The following is a 14835-nucleotide window of genomic DNA, read 5'->3' on the forward strand; positions in this document are numbered from 1 at the left end:
TTTTACCGGCCTATTGTTAAGAAGTATCTTAAGGGTTTGACTCACCTGTATCCACAGTTAGCCCTTTCTGTCTCCTTTTGGCTATCCTTGGGCCTCTCTCAACTGACATGGCAACCTTTCAAGCTGATGGCCTCCTGAGATGAACACTTATTTACCATGAAGATGGCCTTTTTGGTGGCCAGTACCTTGGCAAGGAGGGCATCTGAACTTGTAACTATGAATCCTTTCTAATATTCCACCAAGGTGAGGGGGCATTGCAACCAGACATACCATTTTTGCCAAAAATAGTTTCTCAATTTTATATCAACCAGGATATCGTACTGCCTACGTTCTATCCCAATCCACAAACTCCCCTGGAGAGATCTCTGCACTGCCTGGACACAAGTCGAGTGCTAGCCTTTTATATCCAGCATTCAGCAGCATTTTGTCTATCTAATAGACTTTTTTTTTGCTATTGTGGTGCTCAGAAAGGCCAAGGAGTTTCCTCTCAGAGATTTTCCAAATGGATTCTTCACACTGTCTGCTTGGCTTATGAAATGAAAATTGCCCACTTCCTGTTAATGTATGGGCCCATTCTACCAGAGCAATTGCTTCTTCAACAACCCTTCTGCAAGTAATCTCCTTACCTGAGTTATACAAAGCTGCAATTTGGTCACAGCCTTCAACCTTGATTCCGCGTTACCACTTGGATTGCAGGTCTGGAGCAGATGCCAACTTTGATTATGCTGCCCTTTCTTCTGTCCTTCAGTGACCTGACCTTCTTAATTTGGGTATGCTTTACAGTCGCCCATTTGTGTGAAGCACAGAGACTACAACTAAGAACAGGTTGCTTACCTGTAACTTTGGTTCTTTGAGTAGTCATTTGGGCCCTCACACAACCCTCCTTGCCTCCCCTCTTTCAGGTGCCTGCTACATACAGTGGACTCCATAATTGAGGTAGCTTGGCGGGCTAGGGCATGTGCAGTGTATGGGGGGAGGATATTGCCACCTAGCTGCTCAGCTCTAGAACATTCCATAAGAGTTCTCTGCACAGGCACAGATCCATTTGTACGAGGGCACTGATGACTACTCAGAGAACCACAGTTACAGGTACGCAACCTGTTTTTTATTTGTCCCTCACCTGTTTCGACTCTTACGAATACTAAACTTTCTATGTGTACTATAATTTTAATACAGTGGAAGGGGAAGAAATACTTTTCCTAGAGGGCAATCCACACAAACTGCTGTTACCTTGATGTAACCCAAAGAGGATGGATCTTACGTTAATGGGAATTACAGTGCGGCCGCATTATACGCGGGTGCACTTTACGCGGACTTGAGTGTACACGCTCAAGCCTCAGGGCGCAAAGGGCGGCATGTCCCATTCAAATGAATGGGGTACGCTCCCACACCACCCCGCACAAGCCCCATTCAAATGAATGGAGCTTGAGCATAGGTGGCATTCACCTTACGCGGGGGTGGTGGTGGTCTGGAATGGATCCCCCACATAAGGCAAGGGCCCACTGTATATCAGCAGTTTATTACTGAGCAAATAATAAAATACTATTCAAATGTTATCTACTAATAAAGGTTAGAATACATAAATGAAATAGAATCGTAGAGTTGGAAGAGACCACAAGGGCCATCCAGTCCAACCACCTGCCATGCAGGAAATCCAAATTAAAGCATCCACGACAGATGGCCATCCAGCCTCTGCTTAAAGACCTACAAGGAAGGAGACTCCACTACACTCCGAGGGAGTTTGTTCCACTGTCAAACAGCCCTTACTGTCAGGAAGTTCCTCCTAATGTTGAAGTGGAATCTCTTTTCCTGTAGCTTGCATCTATTGTTCCGGATCATGTTCTCTGGAGCTGCAGAAAACAAGCTTGCTCCCTCCTCAATATGACATTCCTTCAAATATTTAAACAGGGCTATCATATCACCTCTTAATCTTCTCTTCTCCAGGCTAAACATCCCCACCTCCCTAAGTCGTTCCTTATAGGGCATGGTTTCCAGACCCTTCACCATTTTAGTTGCCCGCCTTTGGACACGCTCCAGTTTCTCAACGTCCTTTTTGAATTGTAGTGCCCAGAACTGGACACAATATTCCAGATGGGGCCTGACCAAAGCAGAATACAGAATACAGAATACATTACCTTCCAAAAGGAAGGGGTATTGGTCAGTAGGCTTGACCAGTCTTGTCAGCCTCTCTGTCATATCACGGATCTTTGTCCCGAGGAGACAACACACCTCTCGAGACATCTTGTCAGGCCTACAAATCACTGCTTCTGTACCCCTCAGCAAGGAGTCCCCCACTACGACCACACACCTCCTCTGAGAACAATTTACGTCTGGAATTTGTGAATGTTGCATTAGGGTGTAAATCTATTTTTCCACTGCAAAATTAAAGAGTTGGAAGAGATCGTGAAGGCCAGTCCAACCCCCTGTCATGCAAGAATAGCTAGATAGTGATGGAAGTTTTCTTTCTATTTTCTTATGCCTTGCTTTTCACAACAGGTTCTTATAAGTATTGCATTTCTTGTAAGTATTGCATTTTTAAATAAATATATTTCTTCATACTGATTAGTATAAATAATGATCTTGTGTCCTGTCTAGCTGATTTCTGAGGAGGGTGTGGATAGCTTGACAGTTAAAGAGCTACAAGCAGCCTGTCGAGCAAGAGGTATGAGAGCACTTGGTGTAACAGAAGAACGTTTAAAGGATCAACTTAAGCAGGTACTGACAAACTAAGGGCTATCATAAGTTTTTGATTACCCAAAACATCCGGTTATACAATATTGATCCTTGGTGGATGCTTCAGCCCAGAGTGGAAACGAGTAGGAAAAATAGGCACAATGCAATTTATAATCAATCTATTCCTAGCACTGTTTGAAATTTATGGTATATTGCTAATTGACTGTGCAGCTTTAAAACTCATGAAAGAAATTTCACAGATTAGATTTATAAAATGTGGCTTACATTCCAGTTCCATCAGAAATTGATAACTCATACTGTCCTTATCTGAATTCAATAGGAGATGATCTACACAAACATCAAAAGGGTATTCTGTATTATCAGAATGTTATAAGAGAGGCTTTTATAAGGGGTATATGCTGTACTTATGTTTTTAACTTGTGTCTGTTTTATGTAAATTTTTATGGTTTTAGCAATATGATTTTAATTATTTTTAATGTTTTGTTACGTTTTTGAACAATTTTATCTGTGAGCCACTTTGAGTCTGTTTCTGAGAGAAAGGTGGCATATAAATGAAATAAATAAGTAAATAAACATTTGCTTGTTCTTTAAGTTATGGTTTAAGCCTTTTTCCCAGTGTAGTATCCAAAGCAGCTCACAATAAAATCAAACAAAGTACAGATTTGATCCAAACATTTTTTAAAGAAATAAACAATTCTATTAAATACATTAAATTAAAATAGGTTTAAAAGACATTAAATATAGTAAACAGGATAAAGACATTTTGTTGTTGTTAACCACCTTTGAGTCGATCCCAACTTGTGACGGTGTTGTAAAATTTGCCAGTATTTCTTTTCATCACTTTTCATCACTTTTAGCAACCTTATTGTGGTCATTATTGTTATTTTCTTTATGTTCAGCATTAAGCCTGACTTTGCACTTTCTTCTTTGACTTTCTTTAGTAATTGTTTAAAGTCCATGATGCTCCCTGCTAGTAATACAGTATCATCCACATATCTTAAATTGTTGATATTACTTCCTCTTATCTTTACCGCTCCTTTCCCTTAGTCTAAGCCTGCCGTTTATATGACATTTTCTGCGTACAAGTTGAACAAATAAGGTGATTAGAATGCATCCTTGCCTGATACCTTTTCCAATTGTGAACAATTGCGTTTCTCTGTATTCTGTTTGAACAGTAGCCTCTTATCGTAGGTACAGATTTCTCATTAAGACTATCAGATGTGGTGACACTCCCATGTCTTTAAGAGTGTTCCACAGCCTTTCATGATCTATGCAAGCAAATACTTTAATATACAGTGGTCCCTTCTTTTATGCGGGGGATTCGTTCCCCCCCACATAAAAGAAATTGCGCATATGCTTGAGCCCCATTAGAGATAATGGGGCTCATGCTTGTGGTGGCGTGCATGCGCCATGGGTGCACACATCATTGTTCCTTCTTAAAAGCATGTGCTGATTTATAAAAAATTTAATTCCTTAGTGCACTCCACTGTATGTTCTAATGTGGTCTCTAGTACCTTTTCTTTTCCTGAACACCACTTGTACCTCTGGGATTTCTCTCTCCTTGTATGATTCGGGACTACATTGCAGAATTTTTAACATAATTTTGCTTATGTGGAAAATTAATGCTATAGTCCTGTAATGGCAAACCTGTAAAACTATCTAGGGAGGCATGCGGTGAGGGAAGCCTGGGTCGGGGAGCTGGAGGTGGCTGAGCCCTTCTTCCTCCCTCTCTTGCCTGGAGAATTCATTCTGGGGACTGGCAATGTGCTCCGGCTCAAAGTCCACCTGAGAGGAACATGGGCTGGATGGACGGGTGCCTCGTCCAATAAGGGTGAGCCAGGATACGCCTGATTGACCAATCCAGGAAACTTACACACCACCGGGAGCCGACACATCCGCCATTAGACTCCCCACCCCAGCTCTGCTAAGGCTGGCATGATAAGCCTTGCAGCCACATTTCTGGCAAATTCAGTATTGTGAGGCATAATGAGGCCATCCACACTGCAGAAATAATCTAGTTTGACATGACTTTCACTGCCATGGCTCCATGCTATGGGATTCTGGAAACTGTAGTTTTTTGAGGTGTAATGAAGCCATCCATGGGGTTTTCTTGGCAAGATTCCTTCAGAGGAGATTTGCCACTGCCTTTATCTGAGGTTGAGAGTGTGACTTGTCCAAGGTCTCCTAGTGGGTTTCATGGTTGAGCTGGGATTCGAGCCCTGGTCTCCAGACCGCTGGCTATCTTTGTCCTTGTTATTGTGCCTTCTGTACTTTATTATGCTTGTTGTTGTTGTTGTTGTTGTTGTGTGCCTCCAAGTTGTTTCCAACTTATGGACCCAGAGCACCCTCCCTCCCTTCCAAGCCTTCTTGGTGACCCTAAGGTGAAACTATCATGGGGCAAGTTTTGTCAGCGAGGATTTCCATTGCCATTCTCTGAGGCTGAGAGAGTGTGACTTGTGTGTGTGGTGCCTTCAAGTCATTTCTGAGTTATGGCAACCCTAAGGTGAAACTATCATGGAGTTTTTTTTGGCAAGTTTCTTCGGGGGGGCGGGGGTGAAGGTGTTACCTATTGCTTTCCTGATTTTCTTTTCCATATTTGCTGACATGTCTGTCCATGGTATTTTCAGTATTTCTCCATCATCACATCTGAAATGAGTTGATTTTTTCCCTATTGGTTTTTTTTTTTTTTACTTTCCAGCTCTTACATCCATACACGATGATGTGGCTGGGATTGTATGAATTGCTTCCAGTCTGTGAGCCACTGCTTTGTTTTCCATATTTGTTGACAGATTTTAGTTAAATCATGGACAGCATGTTTAATCAGAAGTTTATTACATTTTGTAACACAAATTAAACTTGACTTATCTGTGTTATCGACTGTAGAATGTACTGGTCTTAACTTTTGTTTTCTCTTTTAAATGCAGTGGTTAGATTTGCATCTGAATCAAGAAATCCCAACGTCACTCCTTATTTTGTCCAGAGCTATGTACCTTCCAGATACTCTTTCACCAGCCGACCAGCTTAAAACAACTCTGCAAATACTGCCTGAAAGTGTGGTATGTCATGAATTATATAAACATTAATAATACTTTTGAAGAATTCTCTTTAATCTTAATTTTTTTTTTACTTTTTCCACTAATATGACTGGTACATTTACTGTAGTGTAGGAGGGATGGACAAGTACAGCAAGTATGAGGTCTAATTTTTTGTCCCTGGAGCAGGTAGACTAACAAATGTCTCCACTTCAAAAAAAAACTGGAGATGGACAGAAGTCTACTGGTTTGAAAAAACTAACATTTTAAAATATTAAATATTGAACAGGGACTCCTGCAACCTTCATCAGATTTCCAGTAGAAGTGGTTCATTCTTATTGGCAACACTCCAGGGAGTTTAGAATGGGTTGTAAAAACAGCTTTGAGGGCAATGCTTTAATCTAATTCTAAGGCTGGAAATGTAGAAAATATGCCCTTGGTATTTTAGTTTTCCTCCTAATGTTAAAGCACTAGCATGAATTTACAGAGTAGAGATTCCAGTTTCCAGCTGGCCTCTAAAATAAATATGCTAGTGCATCAAGACTCTTGGTTTTTGGAATAAAATATTTGCCAGTTGGTAAAAAAAAAAAAACTTATTGGGATAGCCAATGGAATCTTAAACAGTAAAAGTTTCTTGAGAATTAAAAGTTTATTCACATAGTCAGCATGACCTCTAGTTGTAGTCTGGCCCACATGAGATTTACCTTCTACAAGATCCTGTCTCCTCTGGAAAAGAGAATGAGTGATCAAGGAAAGCAGGGACTTTCTTTTTTTGTATTTCTCAGCTGGTACTTCCAAGAGCTCCAACAACTGTCACATGAGAATGATTTGGATCCATCCATGTGGAAGGGAGTAGAGGAGCAAAGCCACAGTTCTTCACACTGTGATTCCATTGCCTCCTGAAAGCCTCAGCTGAGACCACTCCTTCCTTACCACACCCCATTATGTCATACAGCACATTGTGAGATGTGGGTAACAGGATTCACTGCACTCTGTTTTAGTTTTGCTCTATCATTTCTGCACCGTTCTGTACTCCCAGGCATTTTATTTTAATCTTTAGCCTTAAACTAATTGAAATATCTCTATAAACTGTTTATGGAGGAGGAACTAGTGGTTTAGATTATAGGCTGTTTTTATAGTTTGTATGTTTTTTAAAAGTTGTATTAATAATTACAATTTTAATTGTAAGATGAATGAGTTTTTAAGAAATTGATATCCAAAAGGTACAATAATTAATATCATATAAAAGTCAGTGGTGTTGAATTAATTAGATTTTTTGTATATTGTAGAGTGCAGGGTTGATCTGCCAGAATAATAATCAGTCCTGTTGAATTTCCAATAACATTGGAACTGAAAGTGATATGAAATTTCTTTTTAAGGCCAAAGAAGCCCAGGTAAAAGCAGCAGAAGTGGAAGGAGAAAAAGTTGACAATAAAGCTAGACTGGAAGCAACCCTTCAAGAAGAAGAAGCTATTAAGAAAGAAAACCAAGAAAAGGAATTGGAAAGGCTTTCAGATGCAGCTGAAAAAGCCAAAGAGACCCTTCAAGTTGCTGAGAGGGTAGGCAATTTTTTAAAAGGCATCCATGTTTCATGTTTTGCTCTGACTTTTTTGAAGTAGTTTTTTGTCCCGGAAATCACATCTAGTTTTTCCATTGTGACACAGCTTAAAGGGGAAACTCCATTCGAATGGACTAACAAGTCTTTCAGTCTGCCTTTCTTTCTGTGATTTTTGTTATGGGCTTCTTCCAAAGAGAGAAATCCTGCAGAGAATATTCAATATAAACTGGTATTGATGGCTTACTTAGGAGGAAAAGAATTGGCTTGGGCATTGCTGAAAGCATTAAGAGCTTTTCTTCCTCTTTCCTGAACAAAGTTCCAGTTACAGGCAAAACAGTGTGCCCTCATTCACCTGCCAAAGATGAGAAACTGAGGAAATGTTGATGTATTGGAGGAAGACGTCCTTCAGATAGATTGTCCCTTCCACTTGCTCCAGTGGGCAGGACCTTCTGCCAATTAGGTTTAAGCTGCCCCCTCCTGTCGTGAGAGAGCAACCTCCAGAAAATCCCATTTGTTTTTCTGCCTGTATTCCATTTGAGTCATTTTTCCATGCTTCTGCAGACAACTCCTTTTTCTCCCTTTCTTGCAACTAAAAAAAGGGCTTTCTTTCTCTCTCTTCTTTTGTCCTTCCTTTCCCTTCTCCTACCTCTCTGCTACTCCCGCTTTGACTCCAGTATGGCCATGCATTGCAGGGAGAGATGAGGAGAATGTTGGCTTGTTGAACGGAGGATGGGAAACATTGGCAATTGGGCTTTCTTTTCTTCCACAGTGTCCACCCATGTGTCACCTCCCTTGCCAGCCAGGAAGGAGCTTGCACACTACCAGCCAGGGATACTGATCTTATCCCTTCCCTGCCATCTGTTATGGTTCTTGCCATCCCCAAAAACAAAAGTGGAAGTTTTAAAGGACACTACTACACTCTTTGCCTGGGAGGAATAGATGACCAAATTGGCAGCCATTCATGTCTTTTCATTTCTCCACATGAAACGTGAATAACACCCATCTCACCAGAAGGCATAAAAGATCTGAGTGAAGGGACACACACATTTGTCCTCCCTTTCTCTCCTGCCACTCCTCAGAGGAGGAGGAAACAGACTACTCAGTCTGCCCTCTTCCTTCTGAAAAGGAAAAAGAGGAAGAGAGCACCCTAAATCCTGATGAGCCCTCCTCTGTAAGGCTGTGAGCCAGAAGATTTCTCTGTGCTACTTACTAAGGCTACAAAGACCACATCTCTCCTGTGTTGGCATCCCTTCACTGGCTCCCCCTCCCTTTCCGTATTCAGTACAAGCTCCTGCTGTCGACGTTTAAAGCCCACCATGGACTGGCCCCTCCTTACTTATCAGACCTTCTTTCTCCTCACCTTCCCACCAGGGCCCTCCGTTCTGGTAGTCAAGGTCTGCTGTCTCAGCCCAGGATTTCCTCTGCCCCTTCCCGGATTCGCCCCTTTTCACTTGCTGCCCCCCACTCCTGGAACCTTCTTCCTCCACAAGCAAGAGCCATCACTTCTTTAACCAGCTTCAAAACGGAGTTGAAAACCATCCTGTTCAGAGTAGCCTTCCCAGGCATTGCATAATTGTCACTTGCTATTTGGTGTTCTTTTGTTGTCTGCTTATCAAACCATTTCCTGTATTGCTATGTACTGTATATGCATTATCCTACTTGAGAGTATGTATTTTCCCTGGAAAATGATTTACCATCCATTAAGAACCCTAGCCCTCCCTCCAGTCCATCTGCCTTGGTCCAGGCCTTGGAGGTAGTGAGGAACTGCTGGACCTCTTACCCTTTCCCTCCACCACTCTCTTCTCCTTCTGTGTCATGTCTTTTTAGATTGTAAGCCCGAGGGCAGAGAACCATCTAACTAAAAAGATTGTATGTACAGCGCTGTGTAAATTTACAGCGCTTCTTAAATAAAGGTTAATAATAATAAAGATTATCCCCTCACCTTTCCAGACTTACAAGATTGTGAGTTCCTGGATGGCAGAGAGTTAGACTGAATGGCCCTTGTTGTCCCTTCCAACTCTACGATTCTATGATTCTCTGAGCAGTGAATGCTACCAGTGGGGACTGAGGATGTCTAAAGGGGCCACTGCATCAGCCTTAGATGTGCTTTTCCCCATCAGTTACATGGACGTGGTAAAACAGAAGTGGTGCTTCCATTTATCAGGTTTAAAAGTTTTGCTCTCTTCCTAGCAAGACCCTGACCAAGCTATAGATACTCCCATATCTATACTTGTAGCTTCCAGTCAGAGACAAGGGCATGGATCCATCAGACCTGATATCCCCCCTTACAACAACAATGTCCCCAGTTCCCATGCCAGGAGAAAGGCGGGTTGTAAATCAAATAAATAAATACATATATACATGCATACATATCAATCCTGGATTCTGTCCCCTGGATGAAGTTTCATTCAAGATCTTTCCAGTAGTTATTTCTTCCACCACCACCATCCAAAATCTCTGAAATGTCACATAAACATGTATGTTCCTTTGATAATGGGAGTCAGCTCCCCTCCAAGTCTAGAAGTACTCAGGTTGTGGCTTTTAGGTTCTCATCAGAAGGGCTGGTGTGCCCACTGCAGTCACATTCTGGTCCAAGGCAGGTGCAAGTTGCATATCAAGAAGCTGTGAGGGAATCCTTTCCCCCTTAAAAGATATTCTTTTGGGTGGACCTAATTCTTCTTCTCTTCAGCTCTTCTTTTCAGCTGTTAAACTCACTGGAGATTTTCTGAAGTTTACTGTCCCACTACAGGGGACAGGTTAAACTTTATTGGCTGAATTTCCTGCCCATGTCTTCCTACCACTACAGAAAACAAGTGTTGGTACTTAATAAGTATCCAACCATTTGTAATTCATCTCTTTTTCACCCAAGAAGAATGTGTTAAAACTTAAGTTTGTAAGAGGAAACTCTGGATCATAATGTAAAGTGTATTTGCTTTATTTCTTTTTGTCGATCTTTCAGAAAGAGGTGGAGTCCACACTAGATCTTGATGCTTCTGCTGTGCATATTCAAAAAAGCCAAATAGCTCTTGATGCTGAACAAGAACTGGCAAAAGTGGATTTAACGCTGCACTCCGAGACACTGAAAGATACAGCTCCAGTATTGGAAGGCATTAAGGTGAATGTTGTGCAGGGGTGGGAAAGAAGATGGATCTACATGTTTCAGTATAACTTCTACAAAGGGAATGGCATAGTTCATGCTCATCCTGTGTCTAAAATAGTTAGCAAATAGACCAATTACAAAAGATTCAGATTCTTTCATCAGAAGTCAACAAGCAAGATCTTAATGTAGCCTTTGTTTTTGCTCTCAGTTAACGTTAAATACCTCAGTTAGTGAATGTTTCATTGGTAATCACCATTTTCATGTCTGAAGCCTACTTTTAATTCCAATTAGAAATTATAATCTTTATGACACATTTTAAGGAACGTTCCTTTTTGCTTTCTCTGAAAAACTGAGCTGTCTGCAATAAGTTTAACAGTCATTTCTTCTCCCGAAGGAAACTTGGGAATTGTTGCTGTGGGTGGGTGGGGAGGAAGAGATTTTGCATTTGCACTAAACCAGCAGTTAAGGTCGTAACTGTTCAATTGTGAAGCTCATTGGATGACCATATGTAAGTCAAACATGTGCCTTATACACCATCCTGAAGTCATTACCTTTTTCTAATATATACAAAAGCTATGTTAGTTTTTCCTGTATATGATTTAACTTAGCAGAGCATATGTATCAGTGGTTCTTAATCTTTTCTTTATTAGAGACCTCCTTGAAACATTTTTTTTACCATGGTCCCCTAAGTCTTAACTCAAGGTTTAAAACCCTAAATTGCATCAAATACTGTACTATACACCTTGACTTGGATGACTGAATTGCTTTTTGCTCCACATGTGTGCTAGCTGTAGGAGACAAAAGCAGGGAGGGTGAGCAAGCCTGCTGTGAAGCACGATGGCAGTGCCCAGCAGAAGAGGGGAGGGGCTCTTCTGCCTGCTGCTCTCCTAGGCTTCTTCGCTGCATATAGTACCTCCATGTGCGCAAGCCACAGGAGAAAGAGGTAGGAAGGATGAACAAGCCCCCCCCAGGGAGGACACCTGCAACTCTTGTGGAATGTTTGCCTTCTTGTCTACAAATGTGGAGAACTTCACACGCACTAAGTGCAAGTTGGTAGCACTCTGGAGCAGCTGGAGTCCAGAATAGCTACACTTCAGCATATTAGGGAGCAAGAGGATTTCCTGGACAGAACTAATGATCTTGGACGAGTACCACGCAGAGGAAGTTGCTGGGGCAGAGGAGGTCACTTCACATACGTAGGAGGCAGACAGCTGGAGGAATGTCACATAGAGAAGTAGGCCAAGAAGGGATTGTTCTGGGCGCTTGCAGCTAGAGAATCGATTCAAAGCTCTTTCCCTTACCAAGGAGGGTGAAGAAGAACAGCATGGACAGAATTCAGGGACAGAGCAGGGGAGCCTGAGAGTCTCACCAGAGGGAATAGTTGCTGCTAAGCCTCGGAGGAGGTGTGTGGTCATAGTGGGGGACTCCTTGCTGAAGGGTACAGAAGCAGTGTTTTGTAAGCCTGACAAGATGTCTCAAGAGGTGTGTTGTCTCCCTGGGGCAAAGATCCATGATGTGACAGAGAGGCTGACAAGACTGGTCAAGCCTACTGACCAATACCCCTTCCTTTTAGTACATGTGGGAACCAATGACACTGCAAGACAGAGCCTTCAGAACATCAAAAGGGATTATGAGGCGCTTGGCAGGAAGCTGAAAGAAATGGATGCACAAGTTGTCATCTCGTCTCTTCTGCCAGTTGAAGGGCATGGTCCAGGAAGGGAGAGGAAAATAGCAGATGTGAACAACTGGCTCTGCAGATGAGAACGATTTGGATTCTTTGATCTGCGGTTCCACTGTACCTGACAGCTCCATTTGTACAGGAGAAAGAGGCAGGGAGGGTAAGCAAGCCCCCTCCCTTTATGAACCCTCTGTGAGGACATTTTGGGGGGCCCAGAAGCCTGCAGATCACAGGTTAAGAACTGCTGATACATTATTTACTGCATCTCTTTCCTGAGCAAAGTAGTGGTCTTACAGCAGCATTGTTTTTTGTGTAGAGCACTGCCGGTCCATTTTTCTTGGATACTACATGGGCTATCAAAAATATTTTTTTTAAAAAGGAAAAAGCTGAATGGGAGGTTGACTTCTGGTTTTGAAAACATCACTTTTCAATGTGACGCAGTGCAGAGATGATGAGCAAGCTGCAGGTTATTTGAAAGGTGAATTCCACTTCTAGATGATTTCAGCCCAGGAAATTCATCCTTTTTATGGACAGAAAAGGGGCAGCCCAGTAAGTTTCAACGGACTGAGGCTTGGAAAAACAGTTTGGGTGGAACATTAATGCAGCTCCAAGACCACACTTTCTCCACTCCTTGTGTGCTTGCATAAGTAGCCAGCCTTGTGAGACTGCTGAACAGGAAGATATGTAAATCTGGCTTTGCCATAAGAAGTGTTCTAGTTGACACCTTTCACTTGACTGCTTTCTCTGGTGGTACATCACTCTCCCCTCCAGTTGGCTGCCACTGAGACTTTAGTAGTAATTTCAGTAATATACATGTTCTGTAGAAGTAGCTCAGGAATGCTGACATTTGTTTATTAGTTGTTCTTGATTTCATGCTGCAAAGTTTGAAACATGGCAGTGGTGCCTGTTCATTCAGGTTAGGAATCCACATTATGTTACTAGAGCACTAAAGTTTTTAAACTGTATAGTGGAAATAGTAAAACAGTTTGTGTGCAAAATCTTTTCTATTAACTCTTAATTATTCTAATGTGCCCGGTAGATCTTCTCTTGGTGTTTGTCTGAATGATTCATTACACCATCCTGTGACAGGTGGGCAACAACTGGGTTGAGAGGACCTTGGAGAACTCCACCACAAATTATATTCTTATGCCCCTAAATGCCTCTGGACATCATGAAGGGCAGTGGTATTGAAAATGGTGGCAGATTTCTGGGAAAGAAAAAATTTACAATAGGTGGGCAAAAATATATTACTGGTCCCTGGCACATTAGGGGGGAAATTAGCGGTCCCCCTGATCAGATAGAATGTTAAGCACTGACCAGAAGCACTGGATGTGATTAATTGTGCCACATTTGTGGTATCTCGGGACTGGTTCAATTTCTGTGTTTTAAAAAAAACCCTCTTTCCTGGGCCAAAAGCATCTTGAAGGAGGTGATAAAATTCCACTCACATAACTTCTTATGAGGGGGAATTTGGAGCCAAAATATTTCAAAACTTAAAAAAAAATATTTTTAGTGGCTCTAAAGCCTCAAAATAGGCCTTGAGGATTGCATTCAGCATGCAGGTTGCACTTTCACCACTCCTGGCATTTGAAGTTATTTTTCTTGTCCTTGGGACTTGTGATAATGTACTTTCCCCCATCACTATTAATTTAAAAGATTCATAGAACTTAAAGAATTCATTTGTCATTTAGTATAACTTCCTGGACAGCATGAGCAAACCAGAGAAGCAGAGAGTAGATGTGCTCCAAGAGAATTTCTAAAGGACAAGTAGCTCAGGCATGAAAGAGACATGAACACCTCTTGGTGGAAGTGAGCTCCTTCATTATATTCTAGGTAGTAAAGGTACCATCTGCCATCTGATCTTGGAAGCTAAGCAGGGTCAGCCCAGATTAATATTTGGATGGAAGACTGCCGAAAAATAATTAGATGCTGTAGGCTATATTTGAGAGGAAGGAACTGGCAAAACTACCTGAGTATTCCTTGTGTAAGAAAACCCTATGAAATTCATGAAAGCCATATGTTGACTGATGCCTTGAAGGCCCATACACACACTATACTTTTCAATATTTGTATAAACGAGCTGGATATTGAAAAAGTAAGAGAGACTTAAACCATTTTCTGGGAAAATCTTTGTTCCTGCCTTCTTTCATTAGCAGTTTTTCATTTCCCTTTGCTTCAGGGTGAAGAAATAACCAAAGAAGAGATTGACTTGTTAAATGATGCTTGTACTAAACTGAAGGAACAGAAAAAATCCTTAACAAAGGAAAAGGAAGAACTTGAGGATCTCAAAGATGATGTGCAGGAATACAGTGAGGTAAGAAATCACTAAGAGGTGGCTTAAGCTAGTAATGTTAATTTTGTGCTAGGAAACTGCTTGTACTTCTGTATAACACACATCTCTAACAGAAAGAGATGAGTCATTTCACATATCAGATAAGGGAGCAGTTCTCCGTTTGGATATATCAGTTACTCTCAGGCGCATGTCTTATCTTCACTTTTGGTCAAAATGTTGCACAAATTAAGAGTATGACCTAGTTTATTTTATGGAAGAACAAAGTGTTCACCTTGCTTGCTCTCAGTAAGGTTCTCAGTAAGTATTTTCTTCTCATTTTAGCAATTTCTTCTCTAATTTTTTTGTGGGTTTTTTTTTGGGCTATGAGGCCATGTTCTAGAAGACATTATTCCTGACGTTTCACCAGCAGCTGTAGCTGGCATCTTCTGAGAATGCAGGCATGTAAGAGAGTGGGGTATATATACTGTTGGTTTAGATGAG

The 14835-nt window shown here is 41.5% G+C and overlaps 1 protein-coding gene across 2 annotated transcripts in view; it reads left to right on the plus strand.

Moving 5' to 3' along the window:
• Positions 1 to 14835, plus strand: part of LETM1 (leucine zipper and EF-hand containing transmembrane protein 1) — a 60046-nt gene that overhangs the window by 26539 nt on the left and 18672 nt on the right. For both annotated transcript variants that reach the window (XM_089510944.1, XM_089510945.1), the window contains exons 7-11: positions 2596 to 2715; positions 5619 to 5750; positions 7106 to 7285; positions 10244 to 10399; positions 14242 to 14376. In XM_089510944.1, coding sequence (XP_089367070.1) covers positions 2596 to 2715; positions 5619 to 5750; positions 7106 to 7285; positions 10244 to 10399; positions 14242 to 14376 — 723 coding nt within the window. The remainder of the gene's footprint in view (positions 1 to 2595; positions 2716 to 5618; positions 5751 to 7105; positions 7286 to 10243; positions 10400 to 14241; positions 14377 to 14835) is intronic.

Source organism: Sceloporus occidentalis, unplaced genomic scaffold, assembly GCF_023333645.1.
Source record: "Sceloporus occidentalis isolate IW3139 unplaced genomic scaffold, rSceOcc1.0.p SCAF_2, whole genome shotgun sequence".
Taxonomy (NCBI): Eukaryota; Metazoa; Chordata; class Lepidosauria; order Squamata; family Phrynosomatidae; genus Sceloporus; species Sceloporus occidentalis.